The 19470-nt window shown below is 54.3% G+C and overlaps 1 protein-coding gene across 2 annotated transcripts in view; it reads right to left on the minus strand.

The window, feature by feature from the left end:
- Window positions 1–19470, minus strand: part of CACNA1A (calcium voltage-gated channel subunit alpha1 A) — a 173760-nt gene that overhangs the window by 22302 nt on the left and 131988 nt on the right. For both annotated transcript variants that reach the window (XM_054013050.1, XM_054013049.1), the window contains 9 exons: window positions 16866–16982; window positions 14413–14478; window positions 14065–14165; window positions 13418–13568; window positions 12647–12774; window positions 9168–9264; window positions 1388–1493; window positions 1009–1116; window positions 224–324 (listed from right to left, as the gene is read on the minus strand). In XM_054013050.1, coding sequence (XP_053869025.1) covers window positions 224–324; window positions 1009–1116; window positions 1388–1493; window positions 9168–9264; window positions 12647–12774; window positions 13418–13568; window positions 14065–14165; window positions 14413–14478; window positions 16866–16982 — 975 coding nt within the window. The remainder of the gene's footprint in view (window positions 1–223; window positions 325–1008; window positions 1117–1387; window positions 1494–9167; window positions 9265–12646; window positions 12775–13417; window positions 13569–14064; window positions 14166–14412; window positions 14479–16865; window positions 16983–19470) is intronic.

The raw sequence follows: 19470 nt of genomic DNA on the forward strand, positions 1-19470 counted from the left end.
GCTGGGCTCAAACCTCCAGCCCAGAGGTGGAGCATTTCACTGTGGTAGCGGCTTTCACCTGAGGGTCTCAATGCACTTCACAGGCAGCTCCACCCTCCTGCTCCCAGGAGGTGAGTCTGCCTGACCAGCCCCATGTGAGGGGGAAACCGAGGCACAGAGTGGCCAAGGGGCTTACTCAAGTGAGTCAGTGGAAGAGCCAGGAATTGAACCCCCGGGGACGTACCTGCTCCTCCCTCATGGCCTGGAGCTTTTTGGCCTTGCTTTGCCGGTAGTACTCCATGATCATCATAGCGGCGTAGATCTTCCCGACTGTCAGGTCCGTGGCTGGGGGAAGCAGGAAGGGAGAGAGGCTGAGCATTATCAGCCCCCCCTCCCCGCCCTGCCCTGGCCCAGCATGAAGCAGCCCAACTCCCCCCAGAATTACAACCCCCTCAGCCTCTGGTCTCCAAAGCTGAGCGCCCCACTGGTGGTGGGGAAGATGTGGGCGCAGACTCTGGGCCCACACAGGTCTTGGCCCTGGGCACAGCAAGGAGTAGAGAAGCCAGAGAGATAAGGGGCTTTGCAGACCAGACAGATCTCTGGGGATGGATGAACGGACAGACGGACCTTCGTGCTGAGTGGCTGGGAGTCTCCAGGGCTCAGCTCGCCAAAAGTCACCGGCACATTGGGATAGAACCCAGGAGTCCTGATGCTCTAACCACTAGATCTCACTCCCTTCCCACACCCCAGGAGTCCTGACTCCCAGCCCCCTGCTCTAACCAGCACACACCTCTCTCTCCCAAGGCACAGAATGGGCGTGGGCCAGCACGAGCCCCCGTGGTGCGAACGGGAAGCTCAACCCTGCACAGTTCACCCTGCTGGGCAGCAGTGACCTGGTTAACGGGGGGCCGTGCGACGCCCATCCTGGGGAAGTTCCCATGCCAGGGCTGGGGCTGGCCGCCCCTATAGCGGAAGCCAGGCGGTCTGGCGAGCTTGGGGACAGCGCGGGGCACAAGCAGGGGCGCTCACATTTGTGAGGGGTGACAAGGAGATCCAGGTTCTTGTGGGAGAGGTTGGGCCAGATGGCCATCATCTCCTTCCGCAGCTCAGCGTCCATCTGCTGCTTGTCGGCTCCTCCTGGAAGGCACAAGCCGGGGGGAAGGTCAGCGGCTGGGCATCGGAGCCCCGAACTATCAGATCCCCAGTGAAAGGGCTACTGTCCTGCTCCCTGGAGCAGCCAGCGTTCCTGCCCTGTTCCATACACCGCCCCCAGCTGGGTGAGGCCGGGGCTGGAGCAGTTGTGGATTTCCTTTTGAAGGTGGGGGTCCAGAGCCGGTCAGACCCCATCCTGCACAGAGGAGACAGCTCCCCAACACCACTGCCCCAGGTGCCAGAGCCGCACACTTGCCTTTGGCGATCTTGATGTCCAGCGCGGTCCTGATCAGAGCCATGAGGGTTGAGTTGAAGTGGACGGTGTTGTCGTCAGCCACAGGCAGGTCCATGCGGAGCAGTCTCTGCAGAGGGGCAAGCAGAAGCGCGTCACCCTCATGCCCCCCCCCATCCCAGAGGCCAGTGTGAGTTTCAAAACAGGGGAGCCCTGGGGAGAACTCTGAGGTGTCACCCGGTTCAGTGCTCGGGGGATCCCCAGCTCTTGCTAACCAACACCCCTCCCCCATCCCTTCTGGACGCTGACGGGCCTACGTGGGTGCCCAGTGCCACTGAATGAGGCACTCCCTTTACAACAAGCATCCTTGGCCTATACCTGTCTCCGTCCAGCTGAGAACCTCAGAGTGTGTTGCTGGCATTTGGGGATTAAACCTCAGCCACTGGTGGGCGGGCCAGAATTGTCCCCATTTTAGAGATGGGGAAACTGAGGCAACTGTCTTCCCATTATACACAGTGAGCCAGTGGCAGATTTGGGAATAGGACCCAGGAGTCCTGGCTTCTAGCTCCCTTCTCTAACCACTAGACACCACTCCCCTCCAACAACTGGGCAGAGAACCCAGAAGTCCTGTTCCAACCTCTAGATCCCACCTCTGCTCTCTGGGTTGCATCCCTCCCCGCCTTCCCCAGAGTTCTTTCCAAAGGGCTCACGGACTTTTAAAAAAAATTAAAATCAAACTAAAGAAATCAACGAAGAAAGAAACACAAAGTCCACGGTGCAAGGCAGCAGCGCACTCGGCGTCAGCAAAGGGAAACAGGGGAGCGATAGTTAATGCTCACTGCAGCTGGTACCATCCAACAAAGCGCGTTCCTTCCGGGGCCCAGGCAAGCCAGCGCCATGCCAGGGCTCATGCAGCGGCATGCAGCATGCGGCAAGAAGCATTAATACGTCGAGACTCATTCATAGCTCTGGGCTAGACTGCTCTAGAGTGAGAGGCCCGCAGGCTTGTGCTCTCGGTGCAGAGAATGGGTGCGTCCTCAAGGGGCGAAGGGAAGAAATGAAAAAATTGACAGACACTCGGCATTCCTCAGAGTTCAGGCTGTTGGACAACAAGATGCTTAGGGTTGGATTGGGCAGTGGCCGACCAGTTAGTGCATTAGCTAAGATAAGGCTGTGGACCATATGGAGATGGGGTTGTGGGGAGGGGGGAATCTCTTCCGGTCTTTAAAGGGATGTAACTGACGAAGGTGGGGGTGGGACAGCAAAACAAGAAGGGAAAAAGACAGAGAGAGAGGGGGGGAGTAGGACAGACAGGGAGGATGAAGAGAAAATTAGCATGAAGGTCCATCCGAGCGTGACGTCCAGAAAACGGGGATCTGCAGAGATCAGCATTAAGCACGGAGGTGCTGTTTCCGGGATTAGAGTGAGGGGGCGTGCAGCTCCACACTGCCCCATGGTTTGGGGAAGTAGCCCCCATCTTCCCCCTCTGGGCTCAGGACACTTTCGCCTGTGCTGTGTTTTCAACCTGTCAGCGATTGGGCACCCCAAGGCCCCAGCAATAGTGTTACGTGATCCTGGTCACTGCTCTGTGGTTCGGATCATGGGACATTTGCCACATCCCTGATCTAGGTTCAAATCCCACGGGCTGGAGTTGCTGTATTGTCGCTGGTCCCCCGGATACAGTTGCAAACAGGACCCTGCCTGATTATCCAGGTGTGGCCATGGTATTATCCATGGTTGGACACCCCCAGCCTCCCAGGTCTCTGCCAGCCCTTCCCAAAATGCATTGCACTGTGTGAAAAGCACCCAGAATCCTCCATGGCAAAGCATGATAGGATATGGGCCCGGATTTTCCCAGGTCTTGGCACATGCATGGCTCTGCAGGGAGGGAGACATGGACAGGCCAAACCATGTTACCTGCTAACCTTGTCGAGAGAGCCTGGAAGAGCCAGGTCACCCACAAGGCTGGGTGCAGCATGGTGCTCTCATCCGGCAAGCACCCAACACTGGGCAGGATGGCCCATAACACGGTTCTCTTGAGGTAGAAGGGACCAGGCTGGGTGTGGGATGGAGCTGCCTGGATTCTCAGCTCCGGGTGAGGGGAACACAATCAGCCAAGACCCCTTTGCGGGGGCACCACTGCTCCTCTCGCAATGGTTTTCTGGACAGCAGCTGTCATGGAGGAGTGAGCCAAGGGAGAAGGGGGTGAACGGGAGGGCACGGAAAAGACTCAGAGGGTATGAGATACCCAGATGGACTGAATGGAGAGTTTTAGATAGAGTGAGGGGAGCGGAGGAGCAAGGACTGATGGGCAGGCTGAGGAGAGGCTACTGAGTAAAAACAACATGGTGCAAACCTATTGCACCTGCCGTCTGAGGAGCTCTGTAAAATGGGGAAACTGAGGCACAGCCAGGGGAAGTGAGCAAATGGCAGAGCTGGGAATAGAACCTGGGAATCCTCACACTCAATTCAATCCTCTAACCACATTCCCTCCCCTAGCCAAGAACAGAACCTGGGAGTCCTGATTCCCTGCTCTAACCACTAGACATCACCCTCCTCCCAGATGCAGGAAGAGAGACGAGTCCTCAGTCCCACTGCTCCACTAGCATCATATACATCAGCCTTCTCCTTTTCTGATGGGTCCAGCTAATGCAGTACAATCCCCTAGTGTGGACGCACTGCATAAAGTTGCTTATACCAGTAAAGCTATTCACATAGGCTAGGTCTATACTACCCGCCTGAATCGGCGGGTAGAAATCGACCTCTCGGGGATCGATTTATCGCGTCCCAATCGGCGCTCTTACTCCACCAGCGGAGGTGGTAGTAAGCGCCGCCGACAGAAAGCCACAGAAGTCGATTTTGCCGCCGTCCTCACAACGGGGTAAGTCAGCTGCGATACGTCGAATTCAGCTACGCTATTCACGTAGCTGAATTTGCGTATCTTAAATCGACTCCCCCCTGTAGTGTAGATGTACCCATAAGGGAAAGGCAGTAAGTTATACTAGTTTGAGATGCTCTTATCTCAGTATAGCTGTGTCCACACTAGGAGTTCTACTGTTATAGCTACAGTCATTAAAACCCACTCCCCTAACCGATGTGGTTGCACCAGGACAAACACCTCAGTCAATTTCCAGTGTGAAGTCCCAGGGTAGAACCCTTGCCTGCCCTGAGCTGCTCCATGCTGCCATCTCTCTTAAAGCCCCAGCTCTGGGAGTCATGGGACAACCTCAGCTTTCGTGCGAAAGAAAAAAGGAAGTTCCCAGCCCTTGCGGTGCTGGAGGAAAATGTGACCTGGGCGTAACTCTAAAGGCTCAGAAAGTAGGAGGCACAGACAAGGCCAGGTTAATGTTACAGGCTTTTGTTGGCATAGCTTGGTCAGTCAGGGATGTGAAGAGCTGGGAACCCGACAGAGCTGTGCCAGCCTCTTCAAACCATCCTGTTTGCCCCCCAGAACTCAGACCTACACCTCCTTTCCTTCGTGCATACCTCACTGGGCTCTCTTCAGCGTCTCTGCAGTGCCCATCATTGTGGGATCGAAGGCACTACAGTCCTGATTCCCATTTAGGCCCGGTTTACACAGTGTTTGTCCTAGTAATAGCACATCATGTAGGGGTGTGACTTTTCCCAATATCGCTACACCAGTACGCTCCCTAGTACGATGCAATTCTACCAAGATAAAGGCGCCTTGTGTCAATATGGCTTATTCCCCTTCCCACATGGGACTAGCCACAAGGCACCTTCACATCCATGTAGCAGTGGCCCTACTAGGAATGGTAACAAAACCACACCCCGACGGCGTTAAACGGGTGTCAGCGTGGGGAGCCAGGCTCAGGTTTACGCCAGAAAATGTTGCCGACCCAGTAACAACACTTAGGGATGCGATTTTTTTTTACACCATTTCCATATTGGCAAAAGCCCTCGTCTCGACATGGTGACACCGGCAGAGAAGTCTTTTGCCAATATAGCTGATTTCATTTGGGGAACTGGTCTAAGCTGTCTCGGCAGGCGCTGCGTCTCCAGCAGGCAGGCTTGCCAGGATAGCTCATCGACCTGGCCTAAAGTGGATGCGAGAGTCAGGCCCTGACACAACTTGGTCCTTAGAAGCCCCTGCCACCCGGCTGCGTGTGATCCTGGTGGGCCCTGCAGCAGCGGGAGCTGTTCCTTTAGCTCAGATAGGAGAGGCCTGTGGTTCAGGTGCTGGAAGGACTCAGGTTCTAGTCTGCCTGGCAGCCTGGGATAGGGGCAGGAGCAAACTCTCTGCTTCTGAGAACGCACCCCGGGACCAGCCTTCCCAAGCCTGGTGTTGGGGCAATGCACTTTGCCAATGGGCTGCACCCTATTGGGCAAGGACAGACAGACGCACAGGGACACCACGCATGGGGGAGAGACATGGTGAGCTCTGGGTGGCTGAAGGAGAAATGAGGGGGAAGCAGTGGGTTATGGATCCACAGTCATAAATGGGAACCCTCCAAAGCCGGGGGAAAGGCAGGAGTGGGGGCCGGGGGAGAGAATGGAGGCGAGGGGAGAACCAGAGATGGGAAAGACTGAATGTGACGGGAAGAGGAGAGAAGCTGCTAGACAGGTTAGAACTGCATTGACAGAGAAAGGAGTCCGGGGATGAAAAGGGGGCGAGAGAGAAAGTTAGTAGCTGTTAATATTGTCTCTGGTGGAGGATCTTAGTTCCCCAGAGGGCTGATTACAGATGGGGACCAGCTTTGCGGGCAGAGAACGGGGGCTTTCGAAGGAGGTGACGCGCCAGAGCTAAGACACCTGCTGGGTGCGCCATTCTGAGAAGACCTGTCGCCTGCCCTAGGCCTTGTGAGCGAGCCTGGAGATCACAAGCGATTGGGCTCTGACATTGGCACCATGTTCAGCTCTGGCCTGAGCAGACTCATCTGCAACTGACGCTGCTGCAGCTTCCCAGGGCTGAATTTAGCTCCTGCCAAGCGGATCACGTGGGTAGAGCCCTGCACCTACATGGAAGCCCACTGATTTCTCTGCTTGTCTCTATGGGGAGAGTGACCGGCACAGCATCCCTATTCCGCTGCAGCTAGAGCGATAACACAGCCGAGCTTTTCTCCAGCAGATTGCAAAGCAGGTAACCACCGAGGTCAGTCTCATCATCACTGTGGCACAGAGAGGGGGAAGCGACTGGCCCACAATCACCTGGCAGAGCTGGAACCCAGCTCTCCCGAGTCCCAGTCCGGTGGCTCTCCCCTCTAGGCCACACTGCCAAATTCACACTCTGCCAGATTCCACAAGAACTTCCCTCTGCCGACAAGCCCTGAGGCCACCGCTCCAGGTCACTGACTTGAGCTAAACAAAACCCAGCCTGGTTTCAAGTCCACACAGCCTTTCCCACTGGTTTTTCATAGAATTTCAATCCTAGATCCTGTGGCCAGAGGGGCCCATTTCAACCATCCGGTTTGATCCTCCCATAGAACTCAGGCCACGGGACTTCCCTGAATTAATTCCTGTTTGAACTCAAGCTGATATTTTAGAAAAAAAACATCCAATCTTGATTTAAACACGGCCAATGCTGGAGAATCCATCCCAAGCCTTGGTAAATCGTGCCAACGGTTAATTACGTGTGCCTAAATCTACACCTGTCTAGCTTCAACTTCCAGCAATAGGATCTTGTTACATCTTTAGCTACGTTTCAAACCACACCTTTAGGCCTGGGGCAGGTCTTCACGGCAGTTAGCCCGAGTTATCCACACGCAAGTGACTCCCCTTGAGTCAACCCAGGTTGACGGAGAGCGACCATAACACTCGCGCTGCAGCACCCACACATCGGTGGGTGTCGCTAGGACTTCTGGGGCGCATGCCATGTTTCTCTGTACCGCAATAAGCTGGGCCACTTTAAGGATTCTTTTCCAGCGAATGGTCGGTCCGTTCTGGGCACACGAGGGGGAATTATGAGACGGCAATGGATCAGCGGCACTCGAGCAGCGCTAGCCTGCAGCCACATTACAGAAGGGTCATGTTAGCAGCTGACAAGTTGTGGGGTTTGTGCGTGTGGATGGGGCAATGCTTGAGTTATAACTCGAGTTAACTTAGCAGCTCAGACCTGGTGCGCCCTTTCCTCAGCTTCCACCACTACACTGTGGGATAGAGTGCTGGATCTCCCACAATGCACTGTGGTCAGAAATACGGGGTCACTGGTCATTGTCAGGCAAAAAAAAAAAGCCGAACAAATCTGATATTTTGAAAACAAGTCGCCGGTCTAGGTTACAAATCACAAAGACACGAAGCATCTAATTTCCTTTCTACCACTGAGGGTGTTTCGCTTCTCATACTTTGAAAGTGAGGAAACCGAGGCACAGAGCCGTGACTAGCTTATGTTCACCCAGCAAATCTAAGACACTGCAAGGAACTGAACCAAGTTCTGCTGCACCCCAGCACGCTGCCTGAATCACTAGGCACAGCTGCCTCCAAGAGCCAATTTCACTTCCAGCTGCAATGTTGGAAACACTGCAGTCAGATCTTCGCATCCAAGGAAACAGCTTCTACTGGATCCCCGAGAAATCACGGGGGACGCCTATGGATGGTAGACTGGGTGAAACCTAAGTGTTGGCCAGATTTCCCAGTGCTCAGCACTCACCACTGGACCCAGATTGTCCAACAAGGCCAGAACTCAGCAGTTCACTCCTGGGTAGGCGTCAGAATGTTTGAAAATACGGCTACTTATTTCAGTGCCCGAGCGCTCGTCTACCTGGGGCAATTTCCCAGCGTAACTACACTGGTACACCCATACCGCGAGCGTCACACCACTGCAACTCCCAACTCTTATTCCGTAATCAGAGGGCCTTGGTCTGGTTTCTGTTGCTTGTGCCAAATAACCAGAGAAAGGCACTCTGATGTCGGAATTCGAGGGTCCACATGGGGCGTTATACCAGTCAATGTCTCTGTGTAAACAGACTCTAAATCGGTGCTGAGCTCTTTTCAAAACTCTGACCTGTATGTTTATACAGCGCCAAGGACAACGATCCCCGATCTTGACTGTGATGTCTACGAGCTCCTCTGATGCTAATGAGAGCGACCCTTTAAAATTCACTGCCTTTACTGTTCCCTCCCACTCCAGGACTTGCCATCAGTCCTCACTGATCATTCCGGGAAAGGAATGGACCAGATACTCTGAGCCATGGTGCCGCTGTATCACCTGAATCGCCTTTCCTTCCCTGGCCAACCTATTCGATTCTCATCCTGGGCCTGACCTAAAGCACAACGAACTCAGTGGAAAGTCTCCCACTGACTTCGATGGGTTCTAGATCAGGCCCACAAGGGATATATGACCCCTGACCTCTTCCCATTGTCCAGCTTTGAACTGGAACCTTTCAATTTCCAGCCACCTGTCTCCCACCCACTGAGGAAATCTTTAATGACTGAGACGTGACAGGTCGGTCAGAGCTGTACAGATCATCCTACAGAGAAGGGTTTGACAGGGGTGGAGTGGGGGAATTCAACGTTTTAAAGCAATGTCTCTTCCACCGAATAAAAAAAGGAAGGGAAGAAGGAATCCTTAAAAAGGGGTTTGTAGAGAATTAACATGCACCTTGGACTTCAGTTCTTACCCACCCCAGCTGCCTTGCCATAATGGAGTCTCTGAAACATGAAATGCTAACGGACTCAAACGGACACACCGTACTATTTAAGAGATTTGATCAAGGAAAAAAAACACAAAGAAATGTATAAAAAGATATTGTATAGGCTGAGTTTTTAAAAAATGTTTTGGTTAAAAAAAAATTAAAAAAAAATTAAGTGAATTTGATTTGCATGTTTTTGTCTTTTTAATTTATTCTACCTTATAAGCAACCCGGGGTGGGCATTTCTTCCCTAACCCAAGGGGTGGAGACATATGCCTCAGCATCTCATACATATCCGTGAAAGTCATCCGGCCCCTGGTAGCGGAAAGAAAAAAAAAAAAAGGCACGAAAAAATAGACAAGAGAGAGATGCAAAGAAGAAAAAAATATTTTAAATCAATTTAAAAAGAAAGGACGGAAAAAAAATGGAAGAAAAAAATGCCAAGATTACTTCGCTGCTTCTCAGCAGAAAGAGTGAGAGCTCACACATCTTTCATTCCTCTGTGTAACTAGCCAGCTTTGGGGGTGGGGGGAAGGAAACAGTTGATTCAGCAAAGCACTTAAGCGCCCATCCATCCACTGCCCAATGAAATCAATGGCAGTTTGTCCATTGCCTTCAGGGGGCACTGCATTCTGTCCTTGCTTAAGAGAAATTAGTGGAGGCACATGCTTAAGTGATTTGCTGGGTTCCTGGAGTCCTTTAGCCAAAATTCCTCCTGGTGTTCTGGGAGGGAAGACTGCAGGATCGGCCGTCTTTGTAGCAAAGAACAGGACAGAGAGAAAGAGATTTAGCTTAGAGCACGCCTCTTGGCCAATGCTGGAGAAGGTGGTGGGCGGGGGGGTGGGAAGGTGGTGGACGGAGGAGGGAGGGTAAGGGAAGGGATAAATGGCAGAGGTGTCAATGCAGTTTCCGTCCTCTCCAGATGAAAAAACTCAATGTGCGAAGGGTGGTGGAGGGGTGTGTGCAGAGATACAGTGGTACAGATCCTCAGTGTCTAGCTTCAGCTGACAGCAAGCAGAAAGGGTTCAAAATCACCGAGATGCTCCATGCGGTACTGGGCGGACGGCATCCTCGTATGCATTCTGTGTGCTAAGGACGTGACTGGGTTACTCCTTGAAAAGTGCAGGATACCGAGATGTGTGTGTATATATATATATATGAAATATATATATTAAAGAAACCATAAGCAACATTCATTCCGTTGATGCTAGCAGGTTTTAGTGTAAGTCAAACCTTGCAAGCAACCCTATGAGGGCATTTCTTGCCTAAGCCCAGTGGGGGAGATATAACACGTAATAAACTGTACATATCCTTATAATGAATTCGGCCACTGCAAGAAGAATACAGGGGGTTAGTGCAGATGCTACAGGGCGAGAAACACACAAACTGTCATGTACACATAGATCACAGCAAGGCTGCCAGGAATGGGTGCCCAGGCCAGCTAAGGCAATACTGCCTGGATTTACCTTGGAGGTGGGGGGTTGGATACGCATGCCTGTGGGCTCCAGTGGGAGCTGGGAGTGCTTGGCCTTGGCAGAGTAGAGGCCTAGTGTTAAAATGGCGACTACTGATCTGCTGACAGACCATAGCTGGCTAAGATGTCCTGGGAGGTGGGTCTGTTATTGGGGAAACTGAGACATAGAGCTGCAGGGTTGGGGACAGGGACTTATTCAAGGTCACCCAGGAAGCAATCAGCAGAATTGGCGACAGACCCCGAGTCCTGGCTCCCAGCCCCCTCTGCTCTAACCCACGAGACCCCACATCCCATCCCGAGCTGGGGACAGAACCTGGGCTCCAGACTCCCTGCTCTGTTTTCAGCCCCAAAGGCCTGATGCGAAGCCCAGTGAAGTCAATGCAAAGGCTGCCATTGACTCCAAGGGGTTTGGGATCAGAACCCGACATTTTGCTTTCTTTTTCCTGGGGGAGGGGTGTCACTCATATGCAAAGGACCCTCGTGCCAAGGCGGGGGCAGGGTTATGTCTACCCCCCAGTGGCACGAGATCGGACTCGGGGGCCGGTTGGGAGCTCCTCCTGCTGGGCTTGGCAGGGCTTGCCAGGTAGGGTTGGCAGCGTAGACAAACACCTTAAACCTGGAAACAACGGGCATTTCCTAGAAACGGAACAGGGCACAGGGACGACGTGGGACAGCACAACGCCTGGGGTGGCGGCCCCATGGCACAGAACCGAATCCTCCGCAGGGGCACACCGCCCCACTCCAGTGCCTCAACGGTGCAGCGCCAGCCCGGCCCCAGCGCAGTTTCCGGCTCCAGAGGATACACCAGGGGCAGAGGAGTCATAACATCACGGGGCCGGGGTGGGGGTACATCCCCTAACGCCCTGTGTCTAGCTAGCGGCCTCTCCCTGGCGGTGCTGATTGTGTCACCTAGCTCTGACTGCGTGGGGTCTCTGCAGAGCATATGGGGACTCATCGGGGCGTGGGAGGAAAACAGCCCTGTGTTTTCCATCCAGCCGTCTCTTCTGCAAGCTGTTACCCACTTCCCAATGTGCAGTAATAATGGGATAGCCCGGGGCACCACGGGACACCCCCAGGACACCCTAGGGCCCTTCAGTTTGCTTGGGAAGGGGGGGGGTTGGAGAGAATCCAGCTGCAAAAACCTAAAATTGAAAAAGGAAACATTAAACAGCAACAAGAGCCAAGAGCCTGCGTGTGCAGGGCCCCGAGGGGGACACAGAGCCAGCCCAGGAGGGGTGGACGGGCTTTGGGATCAGGTCTCGCTAGCTTACAGCTCGGTCAGTGCTGAGTGGGAACTGGTCCTGTCTGCCCCGAATCTGATCCTGGACAGACGATGTGGGAGGGGTTTGCTCTAATCTCCGTGCCAGCTGAGCTGTGCCAGCACATGGGAGCAGCACCTGCCCCTGAGAGCTGGCATTCAGCCATGAGACAGGCCTCCATGTGCTGCCCCTCCTGGCCACCGGAGGAACACAGCCCCGGCCTGCAGGCCAGAGGACACGATGATCTGTTAGGGGATGGAAGGAGGCAGCCGGGCAGATAACTTACTGTTCTGTATGACTAACAAGGGCTGCTTCTAGGAGGCTCTGTCCATCTTTGTCCAGGAACTAACCCAAGGCAGTGGCTACCCAGCAAACCAGGGTACCGACTAGGATCCAACCCCTTCCCCGCCCCCCACTGCAAAGGAGATGCTGGCTGATGGCTCCTTCCCATGGTGCTTGGACCCCAGGGTGCCCTGCACCCTCTTCCCCCAGCCCTAGAAACTTCCAGATGGGCCTGGAAACTTCAGACCCTACAAGAACCCAGGAATCTGAGCCGATGTCTGCGCTGGATTGTCCAGAGTAGGCCATCTAGCCCAGTATACCCATGGCACTGAATCAAGCCAAGTAACGGCTGATCCCTGGAATAGTGGATTAGAGTGAAGGCACCTGGGTCCGGTATCCACTCCCCTTCCCGAGCTGGGCATAGAATCCAGGAGTCCTGACACCCAGCCCCAACCAGGCTCTGACAACTAGATCCCACTCCTCCTTGACCTAGTTCTTTCTGCTCCCCACCCCCTTCCCCCAGCCCTCACAAAGTCAGTTCTCTGCTGATCAAGGAAGCTCATCTTGGCTCCCCCGCAGACATGGACAAATCTGAGCCCTCCAATCTTCCCCTCGAGGGAGGGACAGGATCCCCAGCCGCTGGGCAGGGGCAGGAGGTGCGGGATGAGGGGGAGGTCCTTACCAAGCGGCGGGGTCGTACTCTGCCCACACACGTACGTACTCGTCCAGGTGGTGGGGCCCCAGGATGGAGGAGTCTCGGGTCAGGTACTCAAAGTTGTCCATGATAACGGCCACAAAGAGGTTCAGCATCTGTAGCAGGATGGGTTGGGGCGTGGAGGGGGGGGGACAGACAGAGACAGAGCATACTGAACAAGTACTCCAGGGCAGACAAGAACCCAGGGGTGAAATCCTGCAGTCCTTGCCACGACGGGGCTCCGAGCGCTCCAACGCCTCCTCTTTCCGTGTGTCTCTCGCTCACGTTTTCGGTCATTCTCCCACTCCACATCTTTCCTTTACTCATGCAGCACACACATGCCACTATGCACACACCTGTCATCATACACTGCATACACACACGCCAATGTGCACACGCGTGTACTCACGCAGCACGTGCACACACATGCCAATGGGCATATACATCCGCACACATCTGCTCACATGCAAACCCACACGTACAAGTCATCACACACAACTCGTGCATGTGCCATTATGCACGCACATATACACACGTGAACACAACTCCCCCAGGCGCGCACAGAGCACTCACACCGATGTGCACACACCTACAAATAGCCTCACAGCTCATACACGCAGCATGCACACATGCTAAGCCACACATATCCACCTGTCAACGCACACCCAGCTCACGCATGCCGCACACGCCAGCACACTCACAACTCCGGCGGCGCACGTGCGCCCCTGCTACTCCCTGCCCAGCTCCCCGCAGACTCACCAGGAAGGAGCAGAGGAAAATGAAGGAGACAAAATAAAAATAGGCGAACTCGTTGCCACACTCGTGCTCCTTGATGCCCGAGTTCTCGTCGCAGGGTTTCCCGCTCAGACAGGCCAGCATGATCTCGTGCCAGGCCTCACCAGTGGCGCTCCTGCAGCCGCACAGAGAGGGAGGGGACATGTGTTGGGAAGGCAGGGCAGGGCGGGGGGAGCAACCCAGGCAGCTCTGTCCCAGTCCCTCAGCACCTGGGTGCCAGGAATGACGCTTGGCACGTCTACAGCATCATTCAGCCTAAAGCGCTTCCAGGGATGTTTTTTTTCCAGCTGTTTATACTCGGATCCTTCACCTGGCGCTGAGGTGCAGCCACCTCTGGGGTGCGGGGCGGTGGCTGTTTATACTCGGATCCTTCACCTGGCGCTGAGGTGCAGCCACCTCTGGGGTGCGGGGCGGGGGCTGTTTATACTGGGATTCCTTGCCTGGCGCTGAGGTGCAGCCAGCTCTGGGGTGGGGCTTGGGGGCTAATTACCAGCTGGACAACCCACTGCATTAGCGCAAGGTATCCCAGGAGGTCAGTTTCCTTGCAATTGTAGTGGGGATGGGACATGGAACTCTGCTCAGTCCAGCTTCTGCCAGGGACAGGGTCTCACCTAAACAGAAGCATGAGGGCCTGGAAGAAGGTGCGGAAGTTGTTGTGTTCTGTGATAGCCGAGTCCTCCTCTTCGTCTTCGATGCCAATGTTACCGAACACCTGCAAAGGCAGAGGGCCCTCAGACAGCAATGGGGATGGGGCCTCATCTCTCCCCTGCAGACAGCCTGCTCCCGCACCCAGACACAGCATGACATGCCTGGCTTGGAGCCCAGTACAGTCCTGACCCCCATGTGTGCGGAGGATTCACTCCCAATCCAAGGCACTAGTGCTGGGACTCCCACGCCCGGACTCCGCACCGCCTGTGACGGTGTCCTGCCCCCCCCGAGCTGGCCTGCCTGGCACTCACCTGCATGCCGATGATGGCGTAGATGAAGAAGAGCATGGCAATCAGCAGACAGACATAGGGAAGGGCCTAGGGAGAGAAGCAGAGCAGGGCACGTCACTCATAGGGGGCTTTCAACCTTGTGCCCCGCCAGGCTAATAGCTTCCCCCTGTACTAGGCCAGCGGCTGCCTCTCCATATAATGCAGCAAAATCCACCTCACACCCCTCATGTGCACCATTGGCTGGATCGCAGGGGGAGCATGCTGGGAGCTTCTCTCCTCGCTGTGTCTCCTCCAGCACTCAGCACGTGGAAGGCACAGACGGGGAAGAGACCTGCCACCACAGCAACTCCGACCCAATCCACAGCCTACTGAAACCAGAGGAAGGCTGTCATTGCTTCACCAGGGCCAGGGGAGTCAGCAACGGAGGTGGGAATAGAACCTGGATGCCACCCTGCTGAGACACTTTGAGATAGATAGAGGGGGTGTCTGGAGATAGATAGATAGATAGATAGATAGATAGAGGGGGTGGATGGGGATAGATAGATAGAGGCGGGGGGGTGCCTGGGTAGGGCTACCATATGTCCGGATTTCCCCGGACATGTCCGGCTTTTCAGTCTATAAATAGCCGTCCGGGGGGGATTTTTAAAAATCTAAAAATGTCCGGGATTTCCCCCCCAGTCGGCTATTTATAGACAGAAAAGCGGCGGCCAAGCGCCGCTGGGCACCCAAAGCCCCTTCCCGGCTCCCCCCATCCCCTGCAGCGTTACCACGCCGTCCGGTCCCGCAGCTGTCTTCCCTCTGCCCCCCTCCCCTGAACGCTCTGCCCCCTGCTCCTCCCCCTCCCCTGCTTCCCGCCAATCAGATCTTCCCGGGAAGTCTGAAAAGAAGCAGGAGGTGGCAGCAGGTAAGCTGGGGCAGGGGGGGCGCGAAGAGGAGAGCTCTGGGGAGAAGCGGCCCTGGCCGAGCGGCGCCCGGTGGCCCCAGCGGCTCCGGCCCGGTTCCAGCCCCAGCGGCGGTGGCCCCGGTTCCCGCCCCAGCGGCGGCGGCCCAGCCCGGCCTGGCTCGGGCCCCAGCAGCACCGGCCCAGCCCCGGCCGAGCACCTCCGGCCCGGCCCCAAGCCCCACAACCCGGCCGGAGTGCAGCCCGATTCCTGGGCTCTTTAAAGCCGGTCCTGGTCAGGGGATGGGGGGGGGGGGTTGTTGGATGGGTCGGGAGTTTGGGGGGGGACTGTCAGGGGGGCAGGGGTGTGGAGAGGGGTTGGGACAGTTAGGGACAGGGGGTGGGGGGGTTAGATAGGTCGGGGGTTCTGGAGGGGCTGTCAGGGGGGCAGGGGTGTGGAGAGGGGTTGGGACAGTCAGAGACAGGGAGCAGGGGGGGTTAGATGGGTTTGGGGTTCTGGGGGGGCTGTCAGAGCAGCAGGGGTGTGGAGAGGGGTCGAGGCAGGCAGGCAGCAGAGGGGGTTGGATGGGTCAGGAATTCTGGGGGTCCTGTCAAGGGGCAGGGAGCAGTTGGATAAGGGTCGGGGCAGCCAGGGGACAGGTAGGGTCGTAGGGGGTTCTCAGGAGGGGGCAGTCAGGGGACAAGAAGCAGGGCGGCTTAGATAGGGGGTGGGGTCCTAGGGGGCAGTTAGTGGCAGGGGTCCCGGGAGGGGGCAGTCAGGGGACAAGGAGCGGGGGGGAGGGGTTGGGGGTTCTGAGGGGGGCAATCAGGGGGTGGGAAGTGGGAGGGAGTGGATGGGGGTGGGGCAGGGGCGGGGATAGAGCGGGGCTCCTACCCCCCCCACCCCCCGCAGTGTCCTCTTTTTTGCTTGTGGAAATTTGGTAACCCTATGTCTGGGGATAGATAGATAAATAGATAGATAGAGGGGGTGTATGGGGATAGATAGATAGAGGGGGTGTATGGGGATAGATAGATAGATAGATAGATAGAAGGGGTGTATGGGGATAGATAGAGGGGGTGTATGGGGATAGATAGAGGGGGTGAATGGGGATAGATAGATAGATAGATAGATAGATAGATAGATAGATAGATGGGGTGTATGGGGATAGATAGATAGAGGGGGTGTACGGGGATAGATAGAGGGGGTGGATGGGGATAGATAGATAGATAGATAGATAGATAGATGGGGTGAATGGGGATAGATAGATAGATAGATAGATAGATAGAGGGGGTGGATTGGGATAGATAGATGGGTGGATGGGGATAGATAGATAGATAGATGTGAATGGGGACGGACGGATGGAAGGGTGCGTATGGGATGGCTGGATAGACAGAGTACAAGTGGATGGATGGGTTTCTATGGGGACGGACAGAAAGAGATAGTCAGAGGGGGCTGTACGGGGACAAACAGACGGATATGGAATCAATACATCTTCAGAGCCAAGGGTCCAGCCCCATACGCTAAAGCCTGGGCAGTCACGACGGGTCAGTCGCTGGGTTCCTGGCCCCCGGCCCAGCCCCCCGCCCCAGTCACCTTGAAGGACTGGACGAAGGTCCACAGCAGGATGCGGATGGTGTAGCCCTGGCGGAGGAGTTTGATGAGGCGGGCAGCACGGAAGAGCCGCAGGAAGCTCAGGTTGATGAAGTTGTTCTGAGGGGATGAAGGGAAGGAGAGGTGAGCGCTGCCTGTGGGCGCAAGAGGGGAGATCCCCACCCCCAGGGGAGACGGCCCTGGGCGTGGGCCTGAATCCACGCAGCACCGCAGGGGAACAACCCAGGGAAACATCAACTCCACGCACATGATTAACCCACCAACTCACAACTAAAACAAAATACACGGAGAACTCAATAAAGGGTTAATAAAATAATAACAACACCATCAATTGTGATCATTCTTAGCCATGAATAGCAACTGTTTATAACAACCAATCATACCAATTATTATTATTCACCATGCCATTAATTAATAACTAATGATAAATAGCAGCAATGCATACTATTAATAAATAATAGATAAATTATAATACATAATCCTATTAATAATTGTTATATGATAAATAAATGATAATGCATAGTATTATTAAACCAATGATATAACCAATAATACCACTGATAAATAATAAATGATATTGCAATGCATATTAATAAATAATAGTAATATAACACATACTATTAATATAAACAATACCAAATAATGATAATTATAATACACAATAAATAAATATAATGATTATAATGCATTAGATGCTATTAAGAATAAAATGAATGTTAATGAATTAATAGTGTTGTTAATAATTTAATATAAATAAATGATAAATAATATGACTACAAATAATGATACTCAACCATGACAATGAATGATAACACTATTAACAAATCACAGCATGGAAGCCACCCAACAATCTCCACCCACCAGCCATCCCTGAAAAAGGGGAAACGAACATAAAGGAAACGAACAAGCCGGGCTCATCCAATTGGGAACTCAATGGTTATTCGTCAATATCAGGGGGTATATATTTTTAACTATCCCAACAACCAAATGCACTGATATTTTCTGACACAAGCAGGTAGAGCATTGTGGGGTCACATCACACATGTACTATGCACACACAACTAGAGAGAATTAAAGCAGGACAAGTGCCGGGAGAGGGGGAAACCGGGGTGGGAAGGTATCTGGGGACTTGCAATATGTTACAGATCGCATGTGATGATTGGGACCTCAAATGCATCTGTCTCTGTGCACCCAACAGCCACACTGGGATGCTCCCTGGAATAACTTCTTGAGGCTGGTGGAGGGGGAGCGGGGCTCACCCTATAGGCACGGACAACATTCAATGGGGTTTTGCTCCAAGGGATAGGGAGGGGAGGGCCAAGAGGCTGGGAAGCTCCACTCGTCCTGTTGGTTTCACGAAGATGCATTTTGGACCCCTCACCCCCCAGGAGGGGATGGCATGTGGCTTCTGGGACCAGGCAAAGCGGGGTAGGTGCTGGAGTTCCCCTGGGTACTGGCTGCTGGACTAGGGCAGTTCTGCCTGGCTCGCTGGGCCGGAGTTCCAGTTAATCGGTGGCATGCAGCTCCGAGGTTAACCTCAGGCCACCAACCTTTGCCCCCTTGTGGTCACCCCGCCTTTTCTAAGAGACAAATTCGCTCCTGGCACGTGGACTCTGTTCTGGCTCGGATCTGGGGTCTGTTTGGCAGATCCATTGCAGACCCGGCGTCAGCTGTGAAGTTCTGACCTCGAGCCCAAGGACTCCCCTTCCCTCTGCCAATCAATGCACAAGTCAGAAGTGGGGCTGGGATCCCAGCTCCTCCGGCACAGCACAGCACTCGCCCAGGATCCAGGGTTCTAATCCCACTCTGGAAATTAAAGGACTTGGCTCCTACACCCATTGCTGTGATTCCAGCCTGGATCAGTCTGATCCCTTCTCTCCACATCCAGAGGGCGGGCGGGACAAATGCAGCAGTGGGGCTGGATTGGGTGTACAGGGGCGGAAGGTGAAGGTACTCGACACACGGGGTGTACAGGGGCCTTGCCTTGGTGCTGCCTAATGGGGAATTCCCAAGAGCACAGCTGGACAGCATTCTCCTGCTGTCTGTGGGAAGCCCTGCCGGGCAAGAAGAAACCCCTTTGTTTCCAGGGAGCAGCTATGTAGCTGCACAACACTCACCCCGGGACTCGTGCAACTGCACAGCAGACATCACAAGACGTATGTGGCCACACAACACGCATCACAGGACTCATGTACAGCCGCACAACACATGCCACGGGACTCTTGTGTAATCTCATGACCCAGGCCAGGTGATCCTTGTGCAACAGCCAAATGTGCCAGAAAAAGCTTGTGCAATCGCACAATGCGAGCCACAAGACTTGTGCTGCCACACAACATGCACCACCAGGGCTCCGTACCCAACACATCCCATGTGACTTACAATCGCACAGACCAGGCCACGTGACTTGTACACAACATAGCCCAGAGACCCTTGTGTAGTTACACAATGCACAGCAGGGAACTCCTGTGTAATTAACACCAGGTCCAAGGGCCTGGCTGTATAATTACACAACAGATACCATGGAGCTGCTGTGTAACTACACAATATACATTACAGGCCAATGCACCAACCCATGATTCCCCGTATG

This window comes from Malaclemys terrapin, chromosome 23 (genome assembly GCF_027887155.1).
Source record: "Malaclemys terrapin pileata isolate rMalTer1 chromosome 23, rMalTer1.hap1, whole genome shotgun sequence".
Lineage (NCBI taxonomy): Eukaryota > Metazoa > Chordata > Testudines > Emydidae > Malaclemys > Malaclemys terrapin.